General features: G+C 47.7%; 1 protein-coding gene across 1 annotated transcript in view; it reads right to left on the bottom strand.

Annotated features, from left to right (window-relative positions):
• Positions 1-1,175: 1,175 nt before the first annotated feature.
• Positions 1,176-16,387, bottom strand: part of SH3RF2 (SH3 domain containing ring finger 2) — a 111,576-nt gene continuing 96,364 nt past the window's right edge. The window contains exons 6-9 of the mRNA XM_007079968.3: positions 15,340-15,510; positions 7,813-8,048; positions 3,967-4,328; positions 1,176-1,515 (exon numbers count right to left, since the gene is read on the bottom strand). Of these exons, the coding sequence (XP_007080030.2) occupies positions 1,240-1,515; positions 3,967-4,328; positions 7,813-8,048; positions 15,340-15,510 (1,045 nt within the window). The 3' untranslated portion in view covers positions 1,176-1,239. The remainder of the gene's footprint in view (positions 1,516-3,966; positions 4,329-7,812; positions 8,049-15,339; positions 15,511-16,387) is intronic.

Genomic DNA, 16,387 nt, shown 5'->3' with positions numbered 1-16,387 from the left:
AATGGGTTGTCTTACAACATTGCCTAAGCTCTCTGGGGTGCCCCCTCAGCCCTGTTTGTAAGGCTTTCGCTTCAGTCCCGTCTCAATGCGGTCATCTGCTTTTGCAGACTCCACCCTTTTGTTCCCAGTTGTCATGAGTGTCAAAGCCGCTCTTCCCCTTTTCCCTTCTTCCCTGACAGATCCACCCAATCTATCTTCCTCTGTTCTATTCACCACCCCCACCTTTTCTCTGACTGCTTTTGTTTGTGCCTCACCCTTTCTTCCTCTGTTCCCCCTTTCCTCTCCCACCTTCTCTGCTGGGTCCCTTTGACAGCAGCTGTTCTCTGGGGAATGTCTCCACTCCAGCTTTGGACTGGCATCTCCTCACTGACCCTGCTGCCTTATCCCACAACCCAGTGAAACAGCTAGTCTAACAAATCGGAGAAGGTAAAGAATGCTGTCATGCAAATGGAATACATATCTAAACTCAAGCCCCTTACGGAGTTCTTTTTAAGCATGCCGTGTTTCCTTGGGGAAGTCAGGCTGGAGCCAGGAAGAATGAACTATCCATAATTCCACACAGGACCCTACCCCCCAGCTCTGTGCTTCCTGCCTTATGTGTCATGTAGGATTATACGTAGGGAAACAGATCGAGAGGCTTAAATTGTGATCGATCATCACTTTCTCTCTGACCTTCTTGTTTGGACCAAATCCACTAAGCTGACTCCCTTTGGTTTTAGAGGGTTCTCAGAAGATCAGAGTATCCACCACACATCCTTCCCCCAATTTTCCCTTGGCAGCCAGGATGATGACTCTGTGGAGGGAACAACGTATGGCAGCCACTAGCAGTCAGCGTACAGGCCCCAAAGATGGCAGAAGCTGTCCTAATGCTCGTTGAGAACATGGTGATGAGGTCAAAGAAGCAATGCCAACATTCCCACCATTGTGAAGCCCCTTTGAGAGTGCCATAGAAATGCTACACGGAACACAAGGGATGAGGGAACAGGGTGGGCAAGACTGTCTCCCACTCCTTGGTCTGAGTAGCAGCCTTGCTGCATCACGCATTACGTGTAGAAGGCCATGCACTCTATCTTCCCACCCAGGGCAGGAACCCTGCTCCCGGCCTTTCCTCTCCCACCTGCTGGCAGAACAAGGACCCGAGCTCGAGAACCCAAAGAATGGCAGGATGCCACCAGTGGAGGCAGACTGTATTTAAATGCAATTCACCTCTTTGGGGTCTGGGAAAAGCCACCCGTAGATTCATTTGCTGGGAAACACGGTCTGTGTGGCCGAAGCAGTGGACACTGGGGTGGTGGTCTTGCCCAAAGTCGACTTCCTCCGGAGGTCTGTCTGCTGTCCGGAATGGCAGCCGCTTCGGTGGGCGAATAGGACGGTCATCTCTGGGCCTGAGGGGGCGGCTTCAGGCTGGGACCCCTTGGGGATGGCAGGCTGTTCAGGTTTTCCTGACGTGGGGTGGGAGGTGTACTGTTTGGCCGGAGGAGGGCTGTAATTCTGAAATCGCACAGTTTTGACTTGCTGCAAGAGAAAGGAGAGCACAGGGGCCCAGGTGAGGCAGGAGCTGGGAGGTTTTCCCTGGGACTTGAGTCCTGCTGCTTCTCCACACATATCCCTACTTAAAACACCTCATTTCTGTGTTCCCTCGCAAACGCCTGTGTCTACTCTGAGGGTCTCGGATGCACCGCGCTGTTAGGTGCTGCGGACCCAAGAGGGAACAAGACTGCCCTGACAGGCAGTGGTAACACGTGCGGAAGCCTCTAGGGGAGCGCAGGGGCCTATCTAGCAGCAGTGGGGCATCTGGGGAAGGCCTCCGAGAGCCACAGCTATTTAAATTGAGAACTGAAGAACGATTAGAAATTACCTAGGAGAAATGGGAGAGGCAGTCACTTGAGAAAAGGGCTGAGGCAAGAGGTTATGGCTCCTTCCAGAAAGTACAAGAGGTTCACCTTCTCTCTCTCCACACCATCTGCCCTTCAGGCCTATTTCCAGGCCCACCTCTTCCTTGAGGCCCCCCACCTGCTGACTTCCAACTCAAAAGTCTCATGATGGCCTTATATCCTCAGAGCAGAGGTTGCAAAGTGGACTCCTGCTGTTTGAATTTAGTCTGCAGCATGTTTGAGAGTCTGATTTAGTTGCCAACACATAAAATTGGGAGATTGTATATAAAAATTAGAATTTCATATGTCTCTTAAAAAATCAAAGCTGGTACATTGAGGCCTGTGCCCCATTCTGGCAATAGCTGTCTGGAGCTGATGAGCAGGACTCCTTCATAGGGGAGGCATGGTCTCCTGTTGCCCAAGCCCCTTCTCTCCCTCCCTCCTTTTTATTTTATTTTTTTAATTTTTAAAGATTTTTTCCTCCCTCTTTCTTTCACCTCTCCTTGTCTGTTATAGAGCTACCTTGTACCAACAGATACTTCTTTAGCGCAGCCCTGATTTAGGGCTTGATAGTGTTCTGTGCTACTGCTTAGAAATTTCTTCCTTCCTTCCTTCCTTCTTTCTTTCTTTTCTTTCTTTTCTTTCTTTTCTTTCTTTTCTTTCTTTCTTTCTTTCTTTCTTTCTTTCTTTCTCTTTCTTTCTTTCTTTCTTTCTTTCTTTCTTTCTTTCTTTCTTTCTCTTTCCTATGACATTGGATCCTAGTGTCCCCCACTGAAAATCCAAGTTTCTTCATACTTTTGACCCTCACCACATCTCACAGAGGTCTGGGCACTTCTTAAATGCTGACAATGTGAGGGCTGTGTCTAACAGCTTGGGGTAAAAGGCAACTGGGGCCTAGAAAACTCTGAATTATTTGAATGCTAAAATCCAGAAAAAGAACTCCCAACATTGATATCAGTCAACATTTTTTTTCCAAATGCTTTTCCTTACAAGCTTACAGCTTAGTGTTAAGAACATGAGTTTTTGTATCAGATCTGGATTCTACTCCAGACACATGTGTCAGCTGTGTGTCTTTTGGTAAAGCACTTTAACTCCTCAAGCTTCCTTTCCTCATTTTAAAACGAGGACGACAATAATAATATCTACTAGAGGGGGTTGTTGAGAATTAAAATAACCACTTCAGAGGGTTATTGTCAGGATTAAATGAGATAAGGCATGCACAGTAGTCAGCACGGTGCCTGCCAAGTTGTTAGCATTCAGTAAATGCTTAGCAAAGAGGAGGAGACCACATCATCTTTCCTTTTGGCCTGGAATGGGTCATGGTGGGGCTGGTGGTGGAGGTGATGGTCAGTAAACTAAAAGATAACAGTCACCTAATTTCCTTAATGTCACCTCCTCTATCTCGCTGTTCCTCCTGCCTTAAAAGGATATTATTGAGAACATAAAACTTTTATAAAAACCCATGGCTTCTAGTGGGAAAAGTCCTGAACTAGAAGTTAAAAGATCTGAACTCTGCCATAGAGGTTACAGTAAAAGTTAGTTGTTGGAATCATTATAATTTGGTGTGACTTTGATAAATTCCTTTAATTTCTCCTGTGTCTCAGTGGCCTCTTCTATATCATGAACGCTTATGATCAAGCCCCGTTTAAGTACTTTACACATCTCATCTCGTTTCATCTCTGCATCAGTCCTAGGAGGCTGTTCCTGTTCGTACTGCTATTTTGCAGATTAAGCAAAAAGAGTCTGAGAAAGGTGAAGTGTTTTGGCTAAGACACCAGACAGCAAGCAGCTGATCTGGAATTCCAATCAAGAGAAGGCTGATGACAAAGCCACGTTTTTTCCAACTTACCTCTGGGCCTCGAAAGACACACGTACGAAACGTTCAGGAGGCATGAAGGAGAATACAGTAACACATCTGAAGAGGGTGTCAGTGGCCTGAGGGGTGTGTGGGGGGACACTGTGTGTGAGGATTCTTTTGAGGCAATTTTGATACCTCGTCCAGGTAAAACAAACCTCGGGAGCTGGGACGCTGTGTCAAGTTAGGGATATAAAGACTCCATACGCCCCACCCCTCATGTCACCTCACTCCTACCTTTTCGCTGCCATTTCTGGAGTTTTCTGGTTTCACTAGGATGGATGGTGGGGCGGATGCAGGTGGTTTAGGTAGAGGCTCGCTCTTGACGGGGATTTCCTTGCCTTCCATGATGAGGGAACTGGCGGCTGAGCGGGTCCTGGTGTCGCCGCCTCTGCTGACACACGTGAGGGCAGGCTCCCCGGTGGGAGCGGGCTGCGGTCCCAGTTCTGCCGCCACCACCGTGGAGGGGGCAGGGGGGACCCCCTGCGGCTGGTAGAATGGGAACTGCTGAGGCCGTACCACCATGGTGGGGCTGCGTCTGAGGGAGCCCATCACCAGGGCGGGGATCCCTGACTGGACGGGCCTCTGCAAGGATCCATCTGAGGAATTACAGGACACAGATATCAGCACCGGGGGCTGCTGACAGTGGCTTCGCTTGGTCTTGTGTGGGCCGTGTGTCCTGATAGCCCAGAATAGTTAAGTACTTTCCCCATTTGAGTGTGCTCACATTCTCGCAGGGTCTTTCAAAGGTGACCTTATTCTTTTTTTAGTGCTGTTTGCTGATGCTGGCAGGAAATAACTGGCTAGCTGAATGTTTGGCGGGGGGCCGGGGGGGGGTAGTGTCAGAAGGTGTATTACTTCCATTTGCCTTCTCTCTCTCTCTCTCTCTCTCTCTCTCTCACACACACACACACACACCTACTCTTTCACTTCGGGGCCTATAAGTTTTAAAGTGAAGAACACAAACCTGAGGAGACAGCTTCACAGTGAGAAGCAAACAGAGGGGTGCAAACCAAAGAGGAAACAAAAGAAAGAGATGGAAGGAATTGAAAACACAAGAGTCAGTCAACTGGGAGGGATGAGAGGGTGGGAAAGAGGGAAGCAGAGAGGGCAGGAGGGGGCTCTGACCAGGTACTTGAAGACTATTCTAACAGGAGCGGTAGGCATAGGGCGGCAGGATTGCCCTTGCTGGGGGCGGAAGGGCAAATGGAATTAAGGGAGAGAGTGTGCAGGCAAACGTGACACCACACGGAAGCAAATTTGGAAAGACTGTTCCAGAGTGAGGGCTGTGCATGGATGAGCTTTGCAAAGTCCCATGACAGAGGTTCTGGAATCAGACTTCCTCTCAGGGAGCCTGGGACAGATCAGCCACATTCCTTCTCTGCATCTCAGCCCCTCGTGTGTAAACCCAGCACCTGACAGGGCTGCTGGGAGGCCGACATTTTACGATGTGTGCAAAGTGTTAGGACAGTGCCTGGAACATAATAAATGCCCCGTGTTTCTAACTCTCACTGTTTTTGGGTAAAGGACAACAAATCCGAAAAATACAAGGTCCAGGACTATGGTTTTATCCCTTCCTTGGGCTTTTTTTGTTTGTTTTGTTCTGTTTTTGTTGTTAACGGAGATGATCTTCCCTCAGTAAAAGGAAGCCATTCCTCCCCCTCAAATTCTCTGGAAGACAGGACATACGTTGTTTTCATCTCTCGGGCACGTGTCCCGTACGTGATAGGGACTTCAGTGCACTCTGTGGGGAGACAGGCACACCCCTGGGAAGCACCTCAGTCCACTTCTCCGTAAGGGTCTCCCAGCATTTAGGGAGCATCAGTGACGTCCGGTCAGAGTTGTTAGTCCTTTGTGATAGCCTCTGGACACGTGTGTGAATCACAGACATTTGTGTCCAGCACAGAGGGCCTGAGCCAACACCATGTTCTGCGTCACGCCTCGTCTTCAAGCCAGATGTGAACATGAAAAGCAGAAGGCTCACTAAACGCAGTCGGTGTTCTCAGCTGCCGTGAGCAAGCCAGGCGCCATTTACACAAGTCTGCCCTTTCAATGTAGACATTTATTTTTCCACTGACAGCCCTATGGGGTGCACAGTCAATTCTCCTGTCATGTGTCTTTGCTGTGGTGAGATTGATAGCTGGACCAGCCTCACCTTGGGGAAAAGGGAGAGAGAAAGCCTCCAGGACTTGAGAAAGTCAAAGCAGCGCTGTGTAGGCCTGTCCTTAGGCTCCTGGAAACGTGTGAAAAATCGGTTTTATGCCTCATCTGTTTATCTTGTCAGTTCTTATCACCAAGAGATTTAATGCTTTCTTCTTTACACGTGCATACAGTGCAGTCACAACTCCAAGTCCGGCAAGATCTTTGCAAAAGTAGAGGCAGTGTGTGAAAGGAAGTGTGAGTGGTTGCCAATGGGGTACAGGCCTCAGCACTCATAAGTGGTGTGGACTGAGTGTGAACGTTTCAACACTGAGTCACTCACACACTGGATGGGCCAAAGAGGACCTGCTTAGTTGTAGTAGCAATGATAGTACTGATAAAATGATCACTCTATAAAAACAGCTATTATTTCTTGAGCCTTATTATGTGCCAGGCATGGTGCCATCAGTCTCACATGGATTCTTTTATTAAATTCACACAATACCCTGATTTTAATGTTTGTTTATTTATTTTGAGAGACGCAGAGAGACAGACAGACAGACAGACAGGCAGAGTGTGAGTAGGGGAGAGGCAGGGAGAGAGGGGGAGAGAAGATCCTAAGTAGCCTCCATTCTGCCAGCGTAGAGCCCGAAGCAGGGGCTCGATCTCACAACTGTGAGATCATGACCTGAGCTGAAGTCAATAGTTGGATGGTTAAATGACTGAGCCACCCAGGCGCCCAGGCAGGTATTATTTTTATTTCCATTTTGCAAATGAGAAAACTGGAGGCTGATGAGGTCCAGTCACTTGCCCCAGGCTTCTGTGGTGGGATTATTTAGGAGGCGTTTGCGTGTGGGCAGGGAGAAGGAGGTGGAAGGTCAGCAGGGAGGAGGGAGGAGGGGCAGCTGGGTAGAGGCAACACAGTGGGAGGTCAAGTACATGGTGGTGGGGCAGGTGGTCAGGTGAGAGCCCCGGGAGAGGGCAGGACTAAGATACCTATTTTAATTTTCTTGGGACCTTTTCCTGTGTGGCATACTGACCCACATGTTACCCTCTTGCTTTGAGTGGTCATACTGCATTTTCATATTGAATCATTTTTTAAGATAGACTGTGGAGCCCAGTTTAAATCAGAAAATGTAGAATAAATCAAATTTACTTGGCTTGGCTCGTGGTCTTCTAGAGAGGTATGCAAATATAGAACCTTCGTGTTTTGTAGAACAATGGGTTCCAAACCCTTTTTAAAGTGCCTGAAAATGAGGTCTTATGTAGTGGTTCAATATTTTAGGGGATGAAAGCATTGCCATGTGAGCAGTGTGGATGTTACACAGGTAAAATAACAGCAAGCTGCAGAACAGTGCATGTGGTGGGTATGATTACGAGATACTATTTATATACACAGAAGAGCACTGGGGACAGGGGTTATGGATATGAAGGAGACTTCCTTTTGTACAATAAAAATGCTTTTAACCTCATGTATATATTAGTCAAATAACAAAGCAAGATTTGGGGACTCTCAGCATTGACTCTTCAACCCTCTTTACCCCCCTCTTCCCCGCCCACCTCCCCGATATTTCCCGTGTTTCCCTTTTAGCACCCCTGTGGGGTTCCCTGGAGCAGAGAAGCCCTGATCCAGCAAATACTTTGCTCGTTCTGTCTTAACTACAGCCAGCATCCACCTTGGCTGTGTTCTAATTATATGCTGGCACTCGGGCTGCTACCATCCCCACCATTCAGTATACATGTGTGGAGTGACCAAGGGCAGTGACCTTAAGTCGGTCTGGCTTCATCCAATAAGACCAGTCACTATTTGGGAATTAAAAGCACTCTTTACAGAGGCTTGTTTTAAAGCCAGTATCCTCCTTTTGCAAAATGTACTCTGTCTACCCCAGAGCCAGATCCCCCCATCACTTAGCTGTAGGCACATACCTCTCTGCCACCACTTACTCTTTCTCATGCTGCTCCTCCCGGATCTCCGAAGAGAGCCCTGTCCTAAAGTCCCTGGGCTGGTTGTGCTCCTCACGGGGTTGACTATGGCGGTGGGCACAAAGACGGACTTGAAGGGACGGTTCTGCCGGGGATCACCTTCTGAAATGCTGCCTTGGGAGGACACAGAGGAGTTGGATAACGTCCATGTGGCGTAGAGACCAGGACTCCGAGAATCTGGAAAACTAGATGTCTTTCTGGTTGTTGCAAGCGTTTTAAAGAGAAGAAATAAAGAAAACGTTCAGTTATGAGTCCTATTTAAAAAAGCTCTCAACCATATACTGAATGTGGTCTCTCTTCACCCCCTTCCTATCATATATGCTCCCTTTATTAACCACACAGGCTTGATCATGTGGGTCTCACGATTTACAGCTGGGCAACTGTGCAGGTGTGCAGAGGGCAGGGAGAGGGGCTCATACTGAGGCCCCATTGGAACGAGAACACTTGACTTAGGTCATCTTTCATTCCAGCTCTAATCACTCCTAACCCCAAGAGTTTGGAGCACAAGGTCTTGTACATGTTCAACTTGTTTTGTGGTTCTGATTTCCTATTCATTCTGTGACTTTCCCCTTTGATTCTAAACTCAGGGAAGGCAGAGATATTTTATGCCTTATTTTATATGCTTTGTGTTCTGCATCTGTTGCTTATCAAAAGTTTGTTGAATGATTTCCATGATGCTTTCAGCACTGATGCCAGTTGTTTGGGCTAACACATGTTGAGCACTTACTGTATGCTGGGCATTGGGCAGTGCTTTGCCCCCATTATCTTGTGGGTTCTTCACAACAGCCTTCTGAGGTACGTACTATTAGTGCTACTATTTTTGTTTTAATTTTTAAAAATGTTTTTATTTTTGAGAGAGAGAGAGAGACAGACAGACACTGAGTATGAGCAGGTGAGGGGCAGAGAGAGAGGGAGACACAGAATCTGAAGCAGGCTCCAGGCTTTGAGCTGTCAGCACAGAGCCTGATGCAGGGCTCAAACTCGTGAACCACGAGATCATGACCTGAGCCGAAGTTGGACGCTCAACCAACTGAGCCACCCAGGCACCTCAAGTGCCACTATTTTATGGATAAGAAAATAGAGGCTTACAGTTACTTGGCCAAGCAGGTACAAGACCTGAGATTTGAACCCAGGTCCAGGCTGGCCCTCTCCTCTACCACTGAAAAGATCACCGTCTTACCACTGAGCACACTCCCTCCTGGCTAGGGAGAGTGTTCATCGTTTAGGTAGCAAGGTAAGCCCTGAATCCTGCTTGAAAGAAACAAACTGAAGCAGTGGGGAGGCCCTACACATGCCTTTGGAAGACCCTCCCTTTTCAGCCTTGGGTTCTGGCTTTTAAGACTAGTATTAAAGTTTTATAAAACACCAATCTCCAGTCACTTGCTTCCAGATTGCTCCTCCCTGAACCCTATGGGGAATGGCTGCCATTTTACATGCCCTTCTTGCCCTTTTACCAATCCTACCCCAAAATCACAGCCCCGATTGAGTAGTCCATCGATCAGCTTGTCACTCGGATGATGAAATAACCTCCCTGGGAACAACCAACTCAACCAAGACCCTGGCTCAGAGATGCCCTCCCTGATGGCCTTCCCTTTAATGCCTACAGTCATTTCCCTTTATTTCTTCTCCTCCTTTTCTCTCCTTCTTTGGCTGAAAAAAGTGATATGGAGCTTAACAACGAGCCAGCCAGTGGTACAAAGATAGGTAAGGCGTTATTTAACGTGACCAACTCTGCCCAAGAAGCATATGCAGCCAAATGCCCAGGAATGATGCTTACAGTGATGGGACTTCTATCCACAGCCATCAACCTGCCTCTGGTCCCTAATGATGTCATCAGTAAAGGGGTGCAGGCTTCCTGCCAGTAAGAGCTCTCACTCCATTCTGGAGCTAAGGGCTGGCAGTGGAGAGAAATCCTTGGCCTTGGCCTCCATGGTCATGTGCTATATCTGCCTTTTTTTTTGAATGGGGGGGCCTCAAGGTGTTGGATGCTGTAAAATGGGCTGGCCACAGGAAAGACAGGTTCCATAACCATTCCCAGCAGCAGCAAGCACAGAATACAGTTAATTAGGCCCAAGCCAGCCTTATTCCACAAGTCTCTTCACTGAATGACTGTTGATAGACCGAGCTGCAACCTGATTTTTCTGAGCCCAGCACTAGGTCAGGTTCCAAAAACTCTTAAATCCAAAGTCCTCCTTCCAACAGGAGTCCCTCTCTGTCTTTTGGCAAAAAGCTCAGCACTTACCCAGCGCTTTCTTCTAATATCAAAGTACTTTGTGAACATATATTAATTAATCCCCATTACACTCCAAACCTGCAAACATTCTGATCCTTGTTTTCCAGATGGAGAGACTGAAAGAGGGGTTTGGGGAGGAAGGAGTGCTATTGCCTCCAACTTGCTCCATTGTGCTGCTTTGAGTGTGCAGGTCTGTGTCCCCTTTCCTGTCTGTGATAGGAACCCATAAGACCTAGCCCCCTCCCCCCGCTATACGTGAAGGGGCATTTGCAGCTCTACTGTACTCACCACTGGCAGCAGCCTCCTGGTAAGGGAAAGCTTGCACCCTGGCAACTTTATATAGTTCTGTATAGAAAGTTCAAAGAACCGAGTGTTGGCCCCTGTATTGCTTTTTCCATCCATAAGGCACCAGGGGGGCGCATGTGCCTGGTGAAGGTTGTTAAGAAAGAGGAATATCCTGGCTACTGGACAGAAGGGACTGTGTTGGGAGAACATGAGGGGCAGAGAGGCCTTGGAAACAGGAACTGAGGGAGGCTGCTGAGAGTCTGGCAGCAGATATCTGAGATAGGGGGCAGGGGTCTGATCAGACGTTGCTGATTGTGTTCTTGCCATGAAAGGTCTTCAACTGCAACCACATTCTTTCCTCTCTGGTTCAAGCTTCCAAGCCCTAAGAGAGAGCCTCAGATGGGCTGAGCCTGTTTCTTAGCTGGGGTGATGGGAGGAGGAGGAGAGGGAGGATAGGAGGAAGAGCAGGATAGAGAGGAGGAGGAGGGGGACATGAGAAGGAGGAGCTAGTTTCTTAAGCCTCTGAAAAGAGAGGAAACTTGTGCCTCCCACCAAGACTATGCCTGAAGGAGGAAAAGTATGTTGACGCTAGTCAGAGGGTATTTAGATGGAAACTTGACAAACGTTCTGCACAGTCTGAGCCTGTGGCTGCCTCCAGGGCCTGGGAAAGCATGTCACGATGGCAGAGATTTACTTGTGGTCAACTCGGCTGGACAGGTGGGTGTCACTATCTAGCATTGAGAGAGGGCTGGCGCTCTGGAGGGCACAGCTGCCTTTTATTCTCTTGGGAATTAAAAGGCTCACTTGCTGAATCTTAAAACCCTGGCATTTGGGTCAGCACTAGTCTTTCTAAAGAGTTAGTCCCCAAGCTCTGGCAGGCCCAGTTCATTGGGGCATAATGCTAATAAAGCAAAGGTTCCAGTGCTCAGGGGGGACCTCATACTTTCGAGCCCTGGCTCTTTTATAAAAGGCTGCCTTCTAGCCCAAGGGGGCTGCTGGTGGTGAGAGGCATCGCTGCAAACAGAAAACAGAGATGGGAAGAAAACCTCACACACATGCAGAACCAAAGAGCAGAAAGGGGCCTTGCACATGTAGTCCAACCCACTCAGTCCTAACACAGCCTGCTAAAAGGAGTGGAAACTAAGCTGACAAAGGACCACATCATTCAGCCCCAAGAAGCAAAAGGAGAGGGTGGCTAACAACAAGGATGAGCTGCTCCCAGGTAGATAAATCGGGCATCGTAGACCCATGTCTAAGATTACTGGTGATGGGACCTTCCTTTGCATCAGAGGACCATCAAGGAGAACTTCACACAGAGAGAGCACCAATCCTCTGTCACTTAACAGCAGTCAGGAGAATATACTCTGACAGGGATTTGCTCTTTTTGGAAATGCTGGTTCCCTAGAAGCAAAACCCACATCCACGTAAGTAGCACCTCAGTATACACATATGTTCAGGATTCTATCAACTGGAGGGGAGGGACAGATTCAATGGCAACCTATGGCTGAAACTCCATCCACTGTCTGATGTGGCTGTCTCTGAACAGACGAGTCTAGATGGCTCATGGCTTGCCTAAGGACACAATACATGTACCTAGGAGAAAAGCCAAGGAGAGAAAGGGAAGCTGGAGCCTTGGAATACACTGGAATGGAATCCTCCATGGATTCTAGTAAGGGTAACCATTTGTCCAGATTTTCCTAGGAGAGTCTTAGTTTATACCTGGTCTCCTGGTGTATTAAAAGTGTGTGTGTGTGTGTGTGTGTGTGTGTGTGTGTGTGTGTGTGTCTCCCCTTATTTTCTTAAAAGTGTCCTAGTTTGGGGGTGACTGGTTGGTTCAATCAGTTAAGCATCTGACTTTGGCTCAGGTCATGACCTCGTGGTTCATGAGTTCAAGCCCCGTGTTGGGCTCTGTGCTGACAGCTCAGAGCCTGGAGCCTGCTTTGGATTCTGTGTCTCCTTCTGTCTCTCTTCCTCTCTCTCTCTCTCTCTCTCTCTCTCTCAAAAATAAAAGATTAAAAAAGATTAAAAAAAAGTGTCCTAGTTTGGATGATAAATTATATGGTCACACTTATTCTAATGATGTTTTCATGGAATAACCAGGACACTGGGCTAAGGCGTGATGCATAAGCAAATGCTTTAGTAGCAGACATGGGCCTTACAGAATTGATGTCAGATCCCATGGAAGAAAGTGTTCCTGAGTTAGGGTAGATATCCTTCTTGCTCTTCATTGGCACCTCTAGACCATTCCCCCACCCTCCTCAATCCTTCCCAGCTTTGACTCATAGTATCAGACTTGACCACCTCTCGCATCACTTTGTCACCATTTCCTCTCTCAGCCTCTCCACTCATTCCATGAAGATTTTACCCTCTGGCCATGGGGGAAGGGAAGAAAAAAATAGTTACAAACAGAGAGGGAGGCAAAACAGAAGAGACTCTTAAATATACAGAGAACAAACTGAGGGTTGATGGGGGTGGGGGGGAGGGGAAAATGGGTGATGGGCATTGAGGAGGGCATTTGTTGGGACCTGGGTGTTATATGTAAGCAATGAACAAAGGAATCTAATCCTGAAGCCAAGAGCATGCTGCATACGCTGTATGTTAGCTAACTTGACAGTAAATTATATACACGCATGCACACACACACACACACACACACACACACAAAATTTGGCTTCTGGCTCACTGTCATTCTCTCTAATGCAATTGATCCTACCACAATGGTCTCATCTAGTCCTAGGGTTTTAAATACGTTCTCAAGCCTGGACCTTCTTCCTTAAATGCTGGGCTTGTATACTCAACCATTTGCCAACATCTCTACCAGGATTGCTAACAGGCATCTAAGACTTAATCTGCTGCAAACTGAGCTTTTGCTTCCCCTCACATCTCAGAACCCATTCCTCTTGGTTTCCCCCTCTAGCTCAGTAAAAGGAAACTCCATTTTCCAGTTACTTGGGGCAAAAAACTAGGACTCACCTTACTCCTCTATTCTTTCACACCTGATATTTGATTTGTCAGAAAATCCTGCAGTGTCTACCTTCAGAGTATATCCAGAATCTAACCACCTCTCCCTGCCTCCTTGGCTAATGCCTTGGCTCCATGCACCATCACTTCTCCCCCAGAGTATTACAGTATCTTCTTAATTAGTTTCTCTGCTTCCATATTTCCTTTCTACAGCTTACTCTCAACCCAGCAACTACAGGGATTTTGGTTAAAATGTAAGTTAAATCATGTCACTCTTACACTCAAAACCTTGCCATAGCGTTAAAGCCAATTCCTCATTATGACCTAGGGAATTCTATATGATCTGGCTCACCTGTTACCATTCTGACCTCATTTCCTGCTAACATCCCCCTGACTTGCTCTAAACCAGTCCTACTGGTCTTCATGTCAGGCTCACTCCCACTTCAGGGCAATTGTACTTGCTGTTCCTTGGTCTGGAATACACCTGCCTCATTTCCTTCTTCTCAGTAAGGCCATCCCTGACCAACCTATTAAAATTTTAATCACCACCTCTACTAATTCTATCCTTTTCTTGTTTTTCTTCTTGGCCTTTACCATTAACACACCATTTACATTACTTATATACCTTGTTTATTATCTGTCTGTACCACTAGAATGTAACTTCTGGTGGGCAGAGATTTTGTGTGTTTTGTCCACTGGTGTTTCTCCTGTGTCTAAAAAGGTGCCTGACACATAGTTTATGCTTGATAAATATTTGTTGACTACAGCATCAGTTATAGACACCCTTAGTTTGCCTTTGGAGATTTTGCAACTTTCTAACAAATTCCAAGAACCTTCCACTGAAGGAGATAACTTCCGGTTCAACTTTCTGCCATGTGAAGAAATCTTTTTATCTAAGCCTGGATCTATGGAAACCCAGACTTTGCCTGTACTCTTCCTAGAAAGGGGGTCATACCACCTCACCAGCCAACCTTATTGGAAAAAAATCTATGCGTTAGAATGTGCAAACTTTTACGGATCCAACTTCTAAGTTGTATCCACTGGTTCACTTTCCCCTCATGGAACAGATTTCCTGTCTCCACGGCTTGTTATGGTCCCTCTGACCCTGTCTTCTGTAGCTTTATCCTAGTGTTTCTATGACTGTCTACTGTGGTGTAGTGTTCTGTCTCCTCACCATCTTTGTGGCCCTCCTCCGGACACTGTGCCCCACCTTTATGAAGCTCCCCCAAACTGGACATAGGACTTCAGCTCTGACCCCCCCCAGAGAGTACAATGGATTGTCACTTTCCTTGGAGTTATGTCATAGAGAAAGTGTTTGATGTGTGGGGATGGCCTCACTGCCTTGTGATAGGCTGTGCCTGGGTGGATGTGGGGAGGAGGAAGGCGGAGCCATGGGCAGTGCAGGGATCTGTGGTGGTGGTTTAAGTGAAAGGGTCGGGTGTGCTGGAGAATGAAAAAAGTTGGGAACGCTGTTAGGGACAGGGACCTACAGGGTAACCAGCCTTTGGCCTGGGGTGTGGATGGACAGGTCGTGGTCTGAGTCATGGAAACTCTGCCTACTGGCCTAGTGTCTTAGGAAGTTTCCTGAGGTGCTCTGAGGGGTCTTCTGATTATCACAGGCTCCCATTATTCGGCTATACAGGAGAGTTGGGGTGCAGGATATGAATGGAATTTTGGGGGTTCGTACTATAGAAAACCTGAAACCCAGCTCTTGAGCAGGTTGCTTAACTCTGTACATCACTTTCCTCATCTGTAAAATCACATCTCCCTTAACAGGAGGGACTCTTGAACATATCCAGTGAGTTAAAAGATGTGAAAGTGCTTGTAAAATGTGAAGAACTCTAAAAAAGATAACTTTCTACAATTAAAGAAAAAAGTGTTAGGGGGTTACTAAGGCCATTTCTTGGCCTATGCTCTGAAGGAGCACTGAGTCCTTGAGCAGTGAAACCACACATGGCCCCGGGCCTAGTGGACCCGACCTCTGCTGCCCGAGAATAGAGGGCACGCACCTGAAAATGGGGATGACATAGTTGTTGGGGAAGGTGCCAACCCGCCCAGTGACCAAGGAGACGCCCCTGAGCCAGCCGTCTGGGTACTTGCCCAGGACCCTGATGCCTTCTCCCTTCTGTAGGTCCAGCTCATCGGGTCCATGGGCTGAGTAGGAGTGCAGGGCCACAAACCTGGGGAGACAAGGGAACTGGGTGAAGAAGGGGAACGTGCCTGGAGGAGGGCATGGAGCCAGCAAAGAGTGAAGGGAAATGGAACCACTGACCCAGTGGTTAGAAATAACTAACTTCTTCATGGTGAAATGTCGGTATGGAAGGCAGGTGATAGTGATAGGACCTATAGTGATAGAAGTAGCACTGGACGGGCCAACATCCCTGCTCTTCCACAGAGTGCCACACAGCTTCAGATCACTAATTTAGGCCACCTTGGCGTTTTGACAATGGGGAAACTGGACTAGGATAGAGAAAGGAGTTGGTGACCCAGAATCAGTGGCAGAGCCTGGTCTCAAACCTAGAATTTATGGCTCTGCCCAGGATGCTTTTTCATACTGCTTAATGTATCACCCCAGAACATGTTTGCAGCCAGCAAGTGAAGGGAAAGGAGACGTCAGAACAGAAGACTCTCTGATCTGTTCCCTCTGCTGAGAGTGGGGGCATATTTGATTCCCAGGAATGGCCAGAGGAGCTAGCTTAATGTAGGCAGGGAAGCAGACATTGGGGAGGGGAGGTAGGAGTTGATTTTAGTTTGTTAGCAGACAGTGGAATGCTGGCTGCATGGCGGGATGGAGGGCGATGATGGGTTTGTAACATCGCAAAATGTCCTTGGGTTAGAGTCGTGACTTTCCAGTTTGCAGTCTACACAGGCGTCAGGCAGATAACATCTAGTTATAAGCCAGGGGTGAAGACACAGCGAGGGTGTGGAAGTGACTAAAAGCATTAAAAGTAACCCATGTGGGCTTGCCAGATTCAGGTTACCAATGTATGGCCTCAGGCTGGACATCAAGAAGTCCCTCTAGACTCCAAGGACTATGAGACACTGGAAGGTTTTATC

Source organism: Panthera tigris, chromosome A1 (genome assembly GCF_018350195.1).
Source record: "Panthera tigris isolate Pti1 chromosome A1, P.tigris_Pti1_mat1.1, whole genome shotgun sequence".
Lineage (NCBI taxonomy): Eukaryota > Metazoa > Chordata > Mammalia > Carnivora > Felidae > Panthera > Panthera tigris.
Note: the sequence above shows the minus strand (reverse complement) of the source record. Positions and strands in the feature narration are given on the sequence as shown.